The sequence below is a fragment of the Trichechus manatus genome, unplaced genomic scaffold, assembly GCF_000243295.1.
Source record: "Trichechus manatus latirostris isolate Lorelei unplaced genomic scaffold, TriManLat1.0 scaffold00113, whole genome shotgun sequence".
Classification (NCBI taxonomy): Eukaryota; Metazoa; Chordata; class Mammalia; order Sirenia; family Trichechidae; genus Trichechus; species Trichechus manatus.
In genome coordinates, this window is record NW_004444049.1 from 3,642,707 (window position 1) to 3,658,932 (window position 16,226).

The 16,226-nt window shown below is 51.2% G+C and overlaps 2 protein-coding genes across 5 annotated transcripts in view; one reads left to right on the top strand and one right to left on the bottom strand.

The window, feature by feature from the left end:
* The window catches only part of CHKA (choline kinase alpha), a 37,970-nt gene extending 26,924 nt beyond the window's left edge, over positions 1 to 11,046 (top strand). For all 4 annotated transcript variants that reach the window (XM_023738151.1, XM_023738149.1, XM_023738150.1 and 1 more), the window contains 3 exons: positions 3,680 to 3,786; positions 5,524 to 5,605; positions 9,698 to 11,046. In XM_023738151.1, coding sequence (XP_023593919.1) covers positions 3,680 to 3,786; positions 5,524 to 5,605; positions 9,698 to 9,757 — 249 coding nt within the window. In that variant the 3' untranslated portion in view covers positions 9,758 to 11,046. The remainder of the gene's footprint in view (positions 1 to 3,679; positions 3,787 to 5,523; positions 5,606 to 9,697) is intronic.
* Positions 11,047 to 13,393: 2,347 nt separating this feature from the next.
* TCIRG1 (T cell immune regulator 1, ATPase H+ transporting V0 subunit a3) overlaps positions 13,394 to 16,226 on the bottom strand; it is a 14,312-nt gene continuing 11,479 nt past the window's right edge. The window contains exons 13-20 of the mRNA XM_004383645.2: positions 16,050 to 16,140; positions 15,349 to 15,467; positions 15,052 to 15,265; positions 14,576 to 14,704; positions 14,168 to 14,278; positions 13,974 to 14,091; positions 13,623 to 13,800; positions 13,394 to 13,538 (exon numbers count right to left, since the gene is read on the bottom strand). Of these exons, the coding sequence (XP_004383702.1) occupies positions 13,460 to 13,538; positions 13,623 to 13,800; positions 13,974 to 14,091; positions 14,168 to 14,278; positions 14,576 to 14,704; positions 15,052 to 15,265; positions 15,349 to 15,467; positions 16,050 to 16,140 (1,039 nt within the window). The 3' untranslated portion in view covers positions 13,394 to 13,459. The remainder of the gene's footprint in view (positions 13,539 to 13,622; positions 13,801 to 13,973; positions 14,092 to 14,167; positions 14,279 to 14,575; positions 14,705 to 15,051; positions 15,266 to 15,348; positions 15,468 to 16,049; positions 16,141 to 16,226) is intronic.

Below are 16,226 nucleotides of genomic sequence, written 5' to 3' on the forward strand. Positions count from 1 at the left end.
AGTTGTGCTGCTATTCTCACTTTAGATGAAGGTTTACAGAACAAAATAGTTTCTTTAATTAAACAGTTAGTACACATATTGCCCTATGACAATGGTTAAGAACCCCACTACATGTCAACTGTCCTTACTCAACCTTGGGTTCCCTATCACCAGCTTTCCTGTCCCCTTCTGCCTTCTAGTGCTTGTCCCTGGACTGCTGTGCCTCATTAGTCCTGTTTTGTTTAATGGGGCCGTCAAATCCCTGGCCGAACGGTGAACCTCGGAAGTGACTTCACCACTGAACTAAAAGAGTGTCTGGGGGCCATACTCTAGGGGTTTCTCCAGTCTCTGTCAGGCCGGTAAATCTGGTCTTTGTGAGTTAGAATTATGCTCTACATCCTTCTCCAGCTCTGTCCAGAACCCTCTGTTGTGTTCCCAGTCAGAGCAGTGAGTGGTGGTAGCCGGGCACCATCTAGCTGTACTGGACTCAGTCTAGTGGAGGCCTTGGTAGCTGTGGTCCATTAGTCCTTTGGACTAATCTTTTCCTTATATCCTGTTCTCTTCATTCTCCCTTGCTCCCGAAAGGGGTGAGACCAGTGGAGTATCTTAGGTGGCTACTCACAGGCTTTTAAGACCCTGGACGCTACTCACCAAAGTAGAATGTAGGGCAGTGTCTTTATAAACTGTGTTATGCCAATTGAGCTAGATGTTCCCCGAGACCATGGTTCAGGGGATATTTTTGGGTTATGGTTTTAGGGTTAAAGATTACAGAGATGCCCTTTTTTAATGTGTGACATGGTGAAGCAAACTCTTTTGTTTTGAATGTTATTTTTTCTGTTAAATGCAGAAGCAAACTTGGCCATTTGAGCCCAGCTTTTTACCTCTGTGCCAGAGAGAGCTGTATTCAGTCAGGGAGGGGCAAAGCTTTCTTTGTAGTTCTGTCTAGTTTTTTTCCAGAAAGCCCAGCCTCTCATCTGCTTCCTGGCCTTCTCTTTGGAGGTCACTGACCTTCCTCTGTTCATTTCATGCCATGCAGAGAGAAGTAATGCTCTGGGCACCACGATCTGTTACTGGAGGAAATGAAATGTCTGTGGTGTTGGCGATTCCGCTTTCTGTCCCTCAGTGTGGGAGCCCAGTGATCATGTGGAGATTCATTTCTTGTGGGAATTGCCTTCTGGGCACCGAGCCTGCCTCTGAGCATGTCCACGGCAGCAGCTCTCCTTGCCCTCAGTGACCCCCCCTGCTGCATGACCTCTCCCCTGGACCCCCCCTTGATGGTCAGAAGCGTTTCACACAGAGGTCAAGGATGATAAGGGCAGGGGTGCATTTAGGTGCTCCTGTAATTCATGCAGCACCCACTCTGGGCCAGGCACTATGATAGGAGCCTTCAGTAGGTGGCCCAGTAGGGATGCCGTTCAAATGCAGAGTTGCTGTGGGGCCAGAAACCACCACTTCTTCAAAGGCCGGCTGTGATGGATTTTAGGGTGCCCAAAGCCACGTGGCCTGGATGGTTCTGGACCTCAGGGCCGTGCTGTGTGAGAAGGGAGAGTGAGGGAAGGTGGGGCTGCTCAGCCTGGGAGGAGAGAGCACAGTGGCCGTCTTTAGGTGTTTGAACTGTCGCTGTGCTGAGGAGAGGGTAGGGAGCAGTGGGTGGTGCAAATGGTGAGCATGCTCAGCTGTAACCAAGAGGTTGGAGGTTCAGTTCTACCCGGCGGTGTCTCAGAAGAAAGGCCTGGTGATCTACTCCTGAAAAATTAGTCATTGAAAACCCCGTGGAACATAGTTCTACTCTGACACACATGGGGTTGCCATGAGTCAGAATCAACAGCAGCTGGTTGGAAGAGAAATTAGAATTTCTAGAAACTGAGATAGCTCTAGATAAAGGTCAGAACTCTCAAACCAGTAAGGAGAGATTTTCAATAAGAAGACAGATTTCATTATAATGAAAGACAGAATTTTATAACTGCTAAAAACTGTACAGCAATGTAAATTTAAGTAAGTTCCCTTCTATTTCTGTTTTCTGGAAGGTTTTAAAAATCATACAGATGTTGCTCTTTATCAAATACCGTTTCTGTATCTGTGGAGGTAACCTCGTGTTTTTCTTTCTTTTAATCCATTAATGAGATATTTTAGACTGTTAAACCATCCTTGAATTCCTGAGATAAACTCTATTTAAATGAGTTGTGTTATTTTGTAATTCTCTGCTGGGTCCAGTTAGGTGACAGTTGAAGAGTTCTATGTCTTTGTTCATGTATGAAATGGGCCTGTAATGTTCTTTTTTAAAATTATTGCTTGTATCTGCATTTGGAATAAAAAATCATACTAGTCTCATCAAATGAACTGGGCAGCTCTCTCCCTTTTTATTTTCTGGAACAAATGTATATAAGATGAAGATTATCTGTTCTTTGAAAGTTTGGTAGATCTTGCCTGTAAAACAGTCTGGGCTTAGAACCTTTTTGGAGAAAGGGTCCTTGTGATCATTTCATTAAGATATTGATCTATTCGAGCTTTCTGTCTCTTTGTTTGCTGATTTCAGCATTTAGTGTTTCCCAGAAATAAACCATGTAGTGTCGTGGTTCAGAGCATGGGCTCTAAAACTGGTTTGCCTAGATTGGAACCCCAGACCTGCCACTGCTGGCTGTGCCACCTGCTGAATGTTCTGTGCTTCTGTTTCCTCACGCAAACATTGTTTTGTTGTTGTGAGGACTGCGTGAGTTAATAGGCAAAAAACAAATGCTTGGAAGATACAGAATTTAATAGGCATTAGTCGTCATCTTTCTATGCCCGGTTCACTTCAGGATGTAGCCTCGTCCAGGGCCCTGCCCAGGACAGTGCTTGAACTTGAGTGTATGAAAGCCAGCTTTAGAAAGGGGGTTAAGGAGGAGATAGTGGGAAAGGTGGTAGAGGAGAACCATGGGCCTCCAGCTAGGTAACTAATTGATGAGGTTCTCACAGGGAAAATTAACTGACCGATATTTGTTTATTCACTGTGTTTGACTGCCTTTTGGTACAGTATACAGTATTCCAGCACAGGGGCTCTCATTAATAGTCATTCATATGTGGACTGCAGGTGGGACCTGGTAGGGCCGTAGGTAAACCATCTCTTCTGCAAACCGGAATTAAACGTTGCCAGTTTATTAACCCCACATCAGTGTGTAAATCATGGCATCTCAGAGCTGGAAGGAACCCTCACGTTGTGTGGTCCTGCTCCCACACTGACAAACACCAGGGACCCGAAGCCTCAGGATGGGCACAGTTGTGGCAGCTCCACCTGGAACACCAGCCAGTCTGGGAAAAGCGTGGTGTAGGCTTGCCCTCCTCTGAGCTCAGCCAGCAAAAATCACACGTGCAGATTAGATGAGAAAGATTATTCTACACGAATTACTTTCTCTACAGAATTAGTATACTTAGTTTCCTGTAACTATCTTGCCAACAATACCACATTAGGTCCACCAGCCTTTCTGCCTGTCCCCTGGCCCTAGTAGAGACCATGAAATGGTGCCTGCTGCTAGCTTAGGGGAGCTTGGATGCCTGCATCTGGGATGGCAGCAGCAGCAGCCCCCGCCAGTCTTACCCATGCTTTCTCTCGGTGATCCTGAGAGGTCACGGGTGTGGGAGCTTCGTGGCAGCTATTGATAGAATCTATTTGGGACCAGCATTGAGCCTAACACGATTACTTTTTCTTTTTTTTTTTTTTAAGCTCCACTTTATTTCCCATTACTTGGCTGCATTCCAGAATGAATTTAAAAACCTCAGTCATGAAGAAAAGTCCATTATAGAAGAAGAAATGTTGCTTGAAGTCAACAGGTAATTGTTTCCTTTTTTTGATTTGTAAAGATAGCTTACCTCTAAACCAAAAACAAAAAAAAACAACAACAGCCCGTTACTGTGGAGTTGATTCCAACTCATAGGGACCCTATAGGACAGAATAGAACTGCCCCATACGGTTTCCAAGGAGTGCCTGGTGGATTCGAACTGCCAACCTTTTGGTTAGCAGCTGAGCTCTTAACCACTGTGCTACCAGGGCTCCTAACTTACCTGTACATAGAAGATATCTGGGGTGCCTACTTGAAATTATGAATATTTTGGGAGCTTCTTCATAACCATCAATCTCTAGGACTTGTACTTTGTCAAAAGTAGAAAATGTGGTACTTCTCCACGGTGGCCGAGATTGTTCAGAGCCTTCCAGGTTCAGTATACAGCGCTAAGGAGAACAGGTTTTGTGTACAAGTAGGTCATGCTGCTTGGCTGAGTTGCAAACTCTGATTTGTACCTAAAGACTCGCATATACGAAGGCTCTGCCGCACAGACCTGTGAACTCGCATCACTGCGTTCTTGGCAGATGCCCGTGGAGCGGTGCGCACCATCTAACACGCGCTGACGCCTCCTGGGAAATGATTGAAACTTTTGTGTACTGGTTTTAAGTCTTGCCTTCTTGACTGTCTTCTGACCTCCAGCATAGTGCTTTGATTTCCCAAAGCACAGCCTCAGAGACCTGCAGGTTCTGCAGAGTGTAGAAAATAAAATCCACTGTTTGTTCACACCCATCTCTTCAGTCGAGTGCCATGGGTTACTCTGTTCATCTGGGCCTCCTATGAGGTTATCCAGTAAACTGGTGGTTTAAGTAACTTCGGCCCACCTTGTTTGTTCTGTCCCCACCCCGGTAGACTGTTCACGGTCCCCGACAGTGTTCACACCCTCTCGCTGAGCACGCTGCCACCGTCGCCTCCCTAGGCTCCACCTGAGTGTAGGTCTTCTTTCTGTTTCTTGAATGGGTGGAAGTCGACAAATGGAGGTGGAGGAGAACCAAGACAGGAAGGGTGGCACAAGGGACTCTAGTGAGAGGCCGGGGAGCTGGAGTTCCTGGGACAGCAAGAAAAACTGGAAGATGAGGGTTTGGTGAGGCTACTAAAGCAATCGTTCTGAAATTAGAGTTTTGTTTAATTGAAGGAACCCCAAACGTATTGTTTTGAGTAGAACTGGGACTGTCAGTGACAGAGAGGGGCTTGTGCGGCCTGTAGGTGATGGTGTAGCTCCAGCTTCTAACTCCTCTGCTTCATTTCTGTGGGAGAGGAAGTGGGCATGGGATGAGGATGGGACTCAGGGAGATGTCTCTAGCCAGGGAGTAAGCGCTTCATTCCCGCCTCTTAGGAAAGGCAGCAGTCGGGCCTGCTTCCTCCCCTCATGCTGGTTGCATAATATGTTCTAAGAGATGTGATGCTGTGTGCTGTTGGTAGCAAAGATTGTTTCTATCCCTGTGCGTAGCCCAAGACTTCACCGGCTGGCCATAGGGGGCTTCCTCTGAATCCTGGGAATGTGGTTCTGTGTGCATGGGAAGGCAGCTGGGTGTGTTCACACCTGCAAGTCCACCTGTCACTGGCTAGAGGTGGGGGGAGAAGAGAATATAGCTCCACTGACTTTACCAAGAGAGACAAGATTTTGCGTCCAGATGAGTTAAAGTGCCCGTCAAGCGTGAACCTACTTCATCAGTCCTGTAACCAGTGTCACATACCTCACGTGTGACTCTTGCCTTTGTCATTGCAGGTTCGCCCTCGCGTCCCATTTCTTCTGGGGACTTTGGTCCATCATACAGGCCAAGATTTCATCTATTGAATTTGGGTACATGGTATGTTTGGGGGGATGGTTTCTCTTCTGCTCCCAGGGGAAAATGCTACAGTGCATTCGAATGCTTGGCAATAAACAACTGTTCCTTACAGAGGGTTACCGTTACCCCCAAGTACCTAACATGGTGACCTGGTGGCCCCAATGCCCAAAGCCAGGACAGGGTAGCTCAGCCCTGGAAAGCTGTGGGAGGAAGGCTCGTGATGTTAGCACCTCACTGATGCTGTGTTCTCTAGAGGCGCCCTCACCCAGAGCCAGCAGGACCTGCCTTCCCTGCTTCAGACAAGTGCTGTATGGTCCTGACCCTGAGGTCCAGCCCTGACCTCAGTCCTTCTGGCACAAGGGACACTAATGAAGGAGTGTAGGTGGTCCCTGCCTGCTGCTGCAAAGTGTTTTATTCATTGATTACCACTCCATTCTTTAGCCTATATTGTCCAGTGTGGAGTTGGAAGCTGATACTTATGAATTAGATGCCCCGTTTGATGTAGGCAAATTTGTAACCTAGGCTATAATTTTATCCTAACCTTGAGAACTGTCCTTGATGTAGAAAGACACTATTTTTGACCTTTGGATAAACCTTTCCTATTGCTCTGTAATGAGTGTAGGTGGGGTGTCTCCTGGAGTGGGGGGATGGACACAAAATTCTAGTCTAGCAGCTACCTTTCTTTGGGACAGGTGGGAAATGAGTAGTTCGTTTTATCCTCCGCAGTTTTATATTAGGATGATTTCTACTTCCAGTCAGAAGGTTTGATAATGCAAAAATGCTATTAAGCAAAGAAAGAAGGAGAAATTTGGATTTTGAAAGCAGATTTGGAGTCATGGTCAAATGATACTCTTAAGACAAAGTAGACTTTAGAACAAGGAATATTACCAGAGATATAGTAGGATATTTCATAATAGTAAAGGGATGGCTTCATCAAGAAGGCATAAAAAATCCTAAATATGTATGCACCTGTCTTTAAAAGACACGAAGCAAAAACTGACAAAACTGAAAGATCATCAAATTCATAATTATAGTAGGAGATTTCAACGCCGCTCTCTCTCTAATGGATAGCGAAAGTAAACACAAACCCAGTAAGGATAATGGAAGACCTGAACAACTGTATCGACCAACTTGACCTAATGAACATTTATTGAACATTCTGCCCAACGATTGTAGAATATATAATCTTTACAAGGGAACACGGAACATTCATCAAGATAGACGCTATGCTGGGCGATTAAACAGGTGTCAGTAAACTTGATAGAAATAAAAGAGAGCACGTTCTCTGACCACACTGGAATTTAAGTGGAAATTATAACAAAAAAGTGATCCAGAAAATCCCCATTTATTTGGAAATTAAACAGTATACTTCTAAATAAACTCTAGGTCAAAGAAGAAATTGAAAATAGAATGTTTTGGGCTGAATTATGAGAACACATAGCATATCAGAATTTGTGGAATGTAGCCTGCCTTAGTTATCTAGTGCTGCTGTAACACAAATTCCACAAGTGGTGGCTTTAAAGAACAGAATCTATTTTCTCACAGTTCTGGAGGCTAAAAGTCTAAATTAGGGTCTTGGCTGTGTCGAGTCCTTTCTTGTTAGTAGCCCTGGGTGTTCCTTGGTTCCTTGGCGATCCTTGGCTTATAGAGGATCCTCACGTGGCACCTGTTTTCCCCCGTGTGTCTCTGTCTCTTCTGGTCTTTTTATAACTTATCTAGCAATGATTAGGTTTAGGATCTACCCTACACTGGTATGACCTCATTAACACAACAAAAGGACCCCCATTTCCAAATTGGGATGACATCCACACAGATATAAGGGCCAAGAATTCAACATATATTTTTCGGAGAACACAGTGCAATCCATAACATAGCGAAAGCAATGTTTAGAAAGAAGTTCATAATTTTAAATGTTCATGTTAGGAAGAAAGTTCTGCAACCAGTGAGCAAAGTTCTACCTTATAAGGCTTAAAAAAAGGAGAACAAAGTGATCCCAAAGTAAATAGAACAATTGATATAATAAAGGTAAGCAGAAATCACTGAAATAGAAAATGGACAAATGAAAGAGAAAATCGATGAAACCAAAAGTTGGTTCTTTGAAAAGATAATGAAATTTATACTTCTTGGCTATATTAAGCAAGGAAAAAAGAAAAAAAAAGAAGATACAAATTAGCAATGTCGGGAATCAAAAAGAGAACATCACTACAGATCCTATAGACATTAAAAGGGTAAGAGAATATTACGAACAGCTTTATGCCAGCAGATTTGACAAGGTACATGAAATGAGCAAACTCCTTGAAAGATACAAATTACCAGAACTGACGTAAGAAATGGCCATATGTTAAATACATTAGATTCATAATCAAAAACCTTCCTACAGAGTAAACTGCAGGTCTGTATGACTTCACTGGTAAATATCATCACTTAAGGAAGAAAGAATTCCAGTCCTACCAAACTTTTAGAAAACAGAAGACGAGGGACATTACCCTACTCAACTGATGAGCCAGCATTACCTGTATACCAAAAACTGCACATCAATATCCTTCATGAACATTACACAGAAATCCTCATCAAAACATTAGCAAATTAAATTTGCTAATATATATAAAAGGATAATATATCATGACCAGTTGGCATTTGTCCCAGGAATGCAAGGTTAGTTTAACATTTAAAAAAGCAATCAGTGTAATTTGCCATATTAACACAGTAAAGCAGAAGAACCATATATGAATGCAGGGAAAGCGTTTGGCAAAATCCAGCACCCATTCATGATTTAAAAAATTGCAGCAAACTAGTAGTAGATGGGAACTTCCTTAGCCACGTAAAGGGCATGAATGAAAAATGTGCAAGCTAATATCATAATTATCGGTAAAAGACTGAATGTTTTTCTCACCCCCTGCCCCAAATAGGGAACAAAGCAAGGATGTTTGCTCTCCCTCTTTCTCTCCCAAGGTCCCAGCCAGTGCAGCCAGGCAGGAAAAAAAAAAGGCAAACATACTAGAAAGGAAGGAAAAAACTGCCGTTACTCACAATGAAATGATCGTGTATGTTAAAAAACATAAAGAATCTACAGAAAAGCTATTTAATGAGAGAGTTTATAAAGGTCATGGGATCCAAGATCAACACAAAAAACAGCTGCATTTCTGTATCCTAGAAACACTTAGAAAATGAAAAAAATTTTGTTTACAGTGGCTTTAATAAACGAGATATTTTGGGGGTAGTTTTTTGTTTAATGTGCAAGATTTGTACACTGAAAACTACAAAACGTTTCTAAAGGTAAAGAGTTAAATAAATGGAGAGAGAGACCATGTTCAAGGATCCCTGGTGGTGCAGTTGCTAAGCACTCAGCTGCTAACCTAAAGGTTGGTGGTTCGAACTCACCAGCCACTCCGTGGGAGAAAGATGTGGCAGTCTGCTTCCGTAAAGATTACAGCCTTGGAGACCCTATGGGGCACTTCTCCTTTGTCCTGTAGGGCTGCTATGAGTCGGGATCAACTTGATGGCAACAGGTTTTGCTTTTTATACCATGGTGCGTGGATTGGGTGACTCAATATTATAATGTCCATTCTTCCCAAACTGATCTGTAGATTCTCCACAGTGTCAATCAGAATCCTCTCCTTTTTTGTAGAAATTGAAAAGCTCGTTCTAAACTTTGTGTGAGAATGCAAAGGACCTCTCAGTGTTTGTTTCAGTACTCATGCTGCAGGTGATCCCGGGAAATAGGTGCCGCCCTCTTCCTTGCCTTGCTGACATCCCAGGGGTCTGTTGCTTTAAGAGGGGAACCTGTATTACATCAGTCAGTCAATGCCTACAGCGTTCAGGGTAAACAAGATGATGAACGATAACAAACGCCAAATGTCTAGACAAGAAGTCTGAGTTGGCAGGACTGGACTGGCCGAGGGGACTGTGAACTAGGTACATTTCAGTAGAGGTGTGAAGGCCCCCAGTGCCGACAGCATGAAAAGGCCTTGTCTTTGGAGAAATCCGGGCTCCAGAGTGGCCCGGCGGTACGGTCGGCCCTCTTGGGTCCTGCCGTCGGCCCTGGGGTGGACACGGGCAGGGTCTGGGCAAGCAGGAGCCCTTGGTGAGCCTTTGTTATTTGCTGTCTCCTAGGAATATGCCCAAGCAAGGTTTGATGCCTATTTTGACCAGAAGAGGAAGCTCGGGGTGTGACCGTGGGGCGCCCCTGGCGCCCCTCACCACTGCACCGCGCGGAGGTGGCCGGACAGGGCTCCTCTGTGCTGACTGCTGTGCCTGCGGCAAGAAGGCTCGGATGTCTCGCTTACTCCAGAGCCCAGATGTATATGATACTAAAGACTATTAAAATTGAGTAACAATTATTTCCTATCTTGTTTACGATTTCACTAGGACTCTGAGACGAGATCGGGAAGCAGAAATCTAGTGTAATAGTGCAATAGTGCAACATCTCACAATCCTCTTAATCTAGAGAAGGCATTTTATACCGGGGGCTTAAAGCTTTCTGTCAGATACGGCAAAAGCAAGAGTTAGCAGTATTACTGCGAGTACTGTTTTTTTTTTTTTTTAAATGTTGATTTTTCCAAAACTGAATTGATGTGCTGGTAAACACTGTGACCAGGCTCTTTGTAGTAACAATGTGTTGTAGACACTACTCACTCCGAGGGACCGTGCATGAGCGCAGACGTACTGTGAAGTCCCTCCGAGGCCTTATCCCAGGACGGCGTCCAGCTGTGGGCGTCCTCTGCCGGGTTCCCCGGGAAGCTGCTGGTTCACCCCTTTGGTCCAAATGGCTGATGCGCAAGAAAGCCAATTGCACAGGAGCTGTTGCGAGCTATGTCTACAAATGGATGAATGTAGTTCTCTGCTGTTGTATATTGCTATACAGCTGAACTGACATAAGTGGATAGAATCTTTGCCATGCCCTCCTCTAAGAACGTGCTGTTAACTCCAGCCCCGGGGCAGGCAGCTGTGCCTTGGGCCACGGAGGTCAGGGCTGCGTGGGGCCGTGCCGCGTGCCTGTCTCCTCTCGCCTGCCCGACCTGGCTGCTTGCTCCAGCTCCTGTGGCCTTTCTTGCTTCCTCTCCACTCAGCCTGGGGCTCGTCGCTGGAGGGACACTGGAGGGCTCGGCCCAGGGACCCCCGGAGGCGTCCTTAGATGCCCCTGCTCCCAGTGAGGAGGCCATGGTCAGCTGGGGGTGGGGGCACCCTGGGCCTGGCCCTCCGTGGTCACTCCTGGGAGCAGCGGTGTGTGTGGTGTGCAGACGTAGGTGGAGATGGGTGAAGTCGTATGTGTAAAATGCCCCTTTGGGATAAACTCTTAGATTTTTTTTCACTCTGAACTTTTATTTGAATTGTTTTTTGTGCATACATTTCTACTACCACAGAGATCGTACTACACAAAAAAATAAAAGAATTAAAAGCCTGACCTCACACTCAACCCTTGGATGTGTCGTGAATCTCAGCAAGAAACAGTTCCTGGTAATTCCTGTCCCTCCCCCGCCGCCAGCCCGCTGCTCGGAGCTGCTCTCCAGGCCTGGCCTGCCGGTGTGCCTGGGGCTCCCCCTCAAAGTGGGGGTTCTCTGGGCCATCGCACTCCTGGCTGCCCTCGGGGCTTCCCAGCCCCCTCCTAGCACCCCTCTGCCGGTCTGTCCCTGGCCACTGTCACCGAGTCCCCAAGTAGTCCACCCACACCGTCCCTCTGGCGGCGTCTCCCCGGGGCAGGGATCTCTGGAAGGAGGTAGAAGGGATGGGGGCGGTGCTGCAGCTTGGGAGGAGACTGAACGGCTGGGGCAGGAGAGAGACTCTTCACCCCCCCCACTTGTATCCGTTTAAAATTGCCACCAGGTGGAATGTGTTTTACCATCCAAACGGCAAAATAAAAATAAAAGCCACACTTACGCTTACAATCGCTAGTAGCTTCTCACTTAGAACGAAGATCCAGCTCCTTCCCGGGCCCGTGGCCCCAACATCCGATCTGGCCCTGCCCACCCTGTGACCCTTTGCTGGCCATCTCTGCTGGACCCTTTCCTCTGAAACCCCCATGCTAGGTCTTCACCCGATGGCCTCCCTCCTGTTGTTCCAACATCAGCTCAGAAGCCACTGCCTCAGGCCTCTCGGCTATCCTACCTAGAACAGGCCGTTCCTCAGACACCGCTCACCCCACCCGAGCCGACACTGGTTCATATCCTTCACTAACTGCCACTTGCTCGGCTCCTGCGTTACACCGGAAGCTCATGTGAGCAGGACTTGGCGGGTCCCGGTCACTGACCAGGCCCTGTGGGTGCTGGCCTCCTGCAGCAAGGCTGGGTATAGGCCTCCACCTTTTGCACCCCTAGGCCGCCCGGGGCCCTGCTGACAGTGCTCAAGCCTCTGCCTCTTCCCAGGGCCAATCCTGGCCCAGCCACAGGCAGGTGACCCCATATCTACCTGATGACCTCACTCCCCTGTGCGTCCACCCCAGTGCCTTTGCACATGCTGTCCCCAGGGCACCTGAACTCCAGCCAGTGCTGTCAGCCGACCATGTGGCAAAGCCAGGGTGGGGCCAACCTGGGATCACACGCCTGCCTCCCCCACACTCATCTTTGCGCCACCACCCCACAGCTCCCAGCACACGCCTGCTCCCCTCTGCCCAGCTCTCAGGAAGCTGTGAGGCTCGGCGGGCTCGGGCTCAGTGCAGATCAGATCCTGTCCCTCTTCCCTCCATGGCCCTCAGTCCCAGCCTGGGGCCAAGCGTTTGGAGCCCGTGACTCCTGTCCTAGCCAGGGACTGATGTCCGTGAATCTGAAGCAGCTCCGAGCCAGGCCTCTGCCAGGTGTGTGGAATTGCTGCCGGAACCACTGGAACCCATCAGGCCTCAGACTCTGAGCAGCAGTCCAGGACCCAGGGGCAGACTCCTGCCAGCAGCCGGCCAGATGAGGGCCATAGCGGCAGACCAGGTGGCCCCGGTTCACTGTGCCCAGGGCATGTGGCCTCTGTCCTGGGCCTCCAGCCGGAAGAACCATTTGCAGCTCGTTGGCCAAGAAACCGAGGCCTCTGCGAAGCATGTGCTCTGCCTCCCAGCCATGGTGGGGCCCAGGCCAGAGGGACCTGTGGGGACCCACCCCCATGCCCCAGCCAAGGGGAGCAGGGAGACACGGCCGTCTGGGGTGCCAGGAGGCTGGGGCTGGTGTCTGAGCTCTGCCCCTCCTCTGTCCCTCAGGTCCTGGGTGACTCCTGCTGCAGGAGAAAGCCTCTACCCTTCTCTATGAAGGAGCGTGGCCTTCACTGTGTGACACCACCGCCCGGATGGAGCTCTGCCAGGCAGCCGCGGTGACCCAGCTGGCCTCCACCTCAGGCACCCTGGGCCCCTGGGGCTCAGCACCAGGGCCGGGGACACTGGCTGGATTCACAACAGGAGCCACCCTCCACCCTGAGCATCCCAAGCAGATCCTTACAGCCAGTTTGCACACCTCCACAAATGGAGGGATCACTCCCCACCCCCACCCCTGCCTGCCTGGGAAGACACATGCTCATCTGGAGCTAGAATGGGCTGCAAACAGCCCTTCTCAGTCCTAGTTCTGCCCGCCTGGGCCCCGCGAGTTTGGGGGTTTCAGATGTACCCCCAGGGCCACTCCCACCTCTGAGCCCAGATCCTCATGCCCACAGCCTCACTCGAACCTCAGGCCACTGTGGGGCCCAGACCAAGGAACCAGAGAGGCCTGGAAAGGGGCCGGCCCAGAACCCAGGGCCCTCCGTCCTGCACCCCTGGCTCTGCCAGCCACCGCCAGACCCAGCGCTCCCCAGCCCGCAGGGACCAGACAGGACCAGAACGCAGTTCCTGAGTCTCCCCTCTCTTTATTCCTTTTCGGCCTCCGTGAGGTAAGGGCAGGGGTAGGGGGTTCTGCCAGCGGGTGGGCGCTACTCGTCCTCCACAGCGAAGGTGAAGGGAGTCAGCTTGTAGCCAGTGCCCGAGTAGAACTTGTTCTGGAACTCCACCCTGAGGGCGTGAGCGGGAGTGGGTGGTGAGGGGGTAGCCCCAGCCCTTCCCTCCCACCCCGCCCGGCCGGCCGCGGGCGCTCACCAGTGCAGTCGCAGGGCATGCAGGAAGGCCGAGAGTCCCTCCATCACCAGCAGGATGGCCACGGTCAACATGGCGAAGGCGGCAAACAGCGGCACCAGCACGGCCGCCGTCACGCCCACCCTGCTGCCCATGCCCAGGCCCGTGCGCATCACCATGGTCCACAGCACTTCCGACAGCTCTGCGGGGGGAGGGGGCATGGGCACCAAGGGCGAAGGGTGCTGCCAGCCCCGCGCTGCCTGCGCCCTGCCTGCTGTGGGGACCTCCCCCACTCTCCTTGACAGAGCGTGCACCGAGGCCCGAGGCCCGGAGGGCTGGACCTGCCCCCGCCCCCGCCCCCTGCCGGTCACTCACGGGCGTGGGCCAGGCTCAGGGCCCAGAGGCGCAGGTAGGAGGCGGTGTTGGAGATGCAGCCCAGGCAGAACTCGATGGTGTGGATGGCCTGGTGCATGAACACCTCGGAGAAGGCGAACTGCAGTGGCGGGCTGCGGTAAGGGGCCAGAGGTCGCCCCCCCAACCACCCCCACTCAGGAAGGCACCGCACCCACCTTGGCCTGCTCCTCGTCCCCTGGGGGCCCCCCCTTCTCCTCATCAGATCCCCAGCTGTTCACAGACGCACCGCTGTCCCGTGAGTCCATAAACCCAGCCTTGTCCTCGTCCTGGGTGAGGGGAGCAGCGTCAGTGACCCCAGGGCCACGAGGGCGCCCACCCGGTGCCAAGTACCGCCCACCTGGTGCTAAGCACCTCCCACCCGGTGCCAAGTACCGCCCACCTGGTGCTAAGCACCTCCCACCCGGTGCCAAGTACCGCCCACCTGGTGCTAAGCACCTCCCACCCGGTGCCGAGCACCTCCCAGAGCAACTTCAGGGGGCAGCCTGGAAGCTGGGGCTCAGGGTGGCACCGCCTGACAGTGGTCCTACCTCCCAAACAGCATCCCCTGCTCCCTGGGTCCCTACCAGCTGTGGGCCGGAAGGCCTTCTCAGGGAGTGGCGGCGGTGCTGCCAGCGCAGGTACAAGGGCGTGCCCAGCAGCAGGATGGGCACCATGGCCAAGGCCAGGACCACCAGTGTGGACTGTACCACTTCCTACAGAGAGAGGGGTGAGTCAGAGTGGCCCCCATAACTGTGGACGAAGCTGGCTTTGTACAGAGGCCACTCCCGAGCTACATCCCCACCTCCCAAACCCCTCACTAAGCAGGGCCATACTCCCTAAGGAATCTTGTTTGCAGAGAGGAGACCTCAGGCTTCTAGAACCTTCTGTGCGTCACCCCTGCTCGGAGCTGTACACTGTTGCCTCTTTGGCTCCGTCTGCGTGAAGCTTGTGACCTCTGCCTAAATCCCATTTCTCAGATGAGGATACTGAAGCTCCGAGTGGCCCACTGACCACAGGGCCTAAGAGTGAGTGTGAGGCTGGCTCCCCTGCCCCAGCCCACCTGCCCAGAGTAGAGTGGCCGGTTGGTAGGACTTCGGGAGAAGAGGAACATGTTGATGAAGTGGATGAGGATGCTGGGGGCCTCGGCGGCGCCAGCGGCCGAGACACGCAGCCACTTGTAGACAACCATGAAGACCAGGTAGCCAAAGAGGCCCAGCAGGAAGGTCAGCTGGGGCAGGAACTCCAGCAGCAGCCGGTGGCGCTGGCCAAAGTGCCTGGGCCGGGAGGATGGAAGCGGGTCACCGGGGTCCACCCTGCCTGGCCAGACCGCCCTCGCCCACTGTACCCTGGCCCTCACACGTGGTTGAAGACTCCAAGGACCACCCCGAAGGCCATGTGGATGACCCCCAGGATGATGGACATCTTCATCTTAAAGGAGTTGAGGAAGCTCAGGTGGTTGGCGGCCAGGCTCCAAATCTGGGAGAGGAGGGGCGGGTGTCACTCCTGGACCCGTCCTGCAGGACTCAGGGGGCCCCCAGCCCAGGGGTGGGGGTCACTCATCACCCTGTTCATGCTTTACAGCCTTCAGCACAATCTGTAAGTGCCCACTGAGGGGCAGCGGAAGGGAGCCGTGAGAGCTCGGGCCAAACCCCAGCTCTGCTGCCTCCCCACGGGCGGCCTTGGGCCTCAGCTTCCTCATCTGTAAAATGGGGTAACAATGCTCACCACCCCCCCATGCGGTTGTTACAAGGATTAAATATAAATCAATCCACATACGGGGTCTAGAACAGGGCCTGACATGGGGCACATGTCACTTCTCTATGCCGATCTCCTTATTTGAGCGACTGCTCCTCCCAGCAGAGAGAGTGGGCCCAGAGAGGCGGGAGCGCCTCTGTCCCTGTCCCCTGTGTCTCCAGGGCCTCAACAGGGCCTGGCATACAGCAGGTGCTCAGAAGAGCCCTGAAGGCAGGAGGAAAGAGGTGGGGAGGTGGGTCAGGAGTCCCCAGGTCCTCCTCTGCTCCTGATGCCACCACCCACGGGTGAGCGGCCAGGACTCACGGGGTCGATGCCGAAGGGGTAGGGTCCCAGGAAGACGCCGGTGACGTTGGGGTCCAGGGTGAGTATCGGGTGCTGGGCCAAGAACGCGTCGCTGCAGCAACAGCGGGAGGTGAGCATGGTAGTCAGAGGCTGGGCACAGCCGGTGCTGGGGCGCGGGGAGGGGAGGGTGGGGCGGGG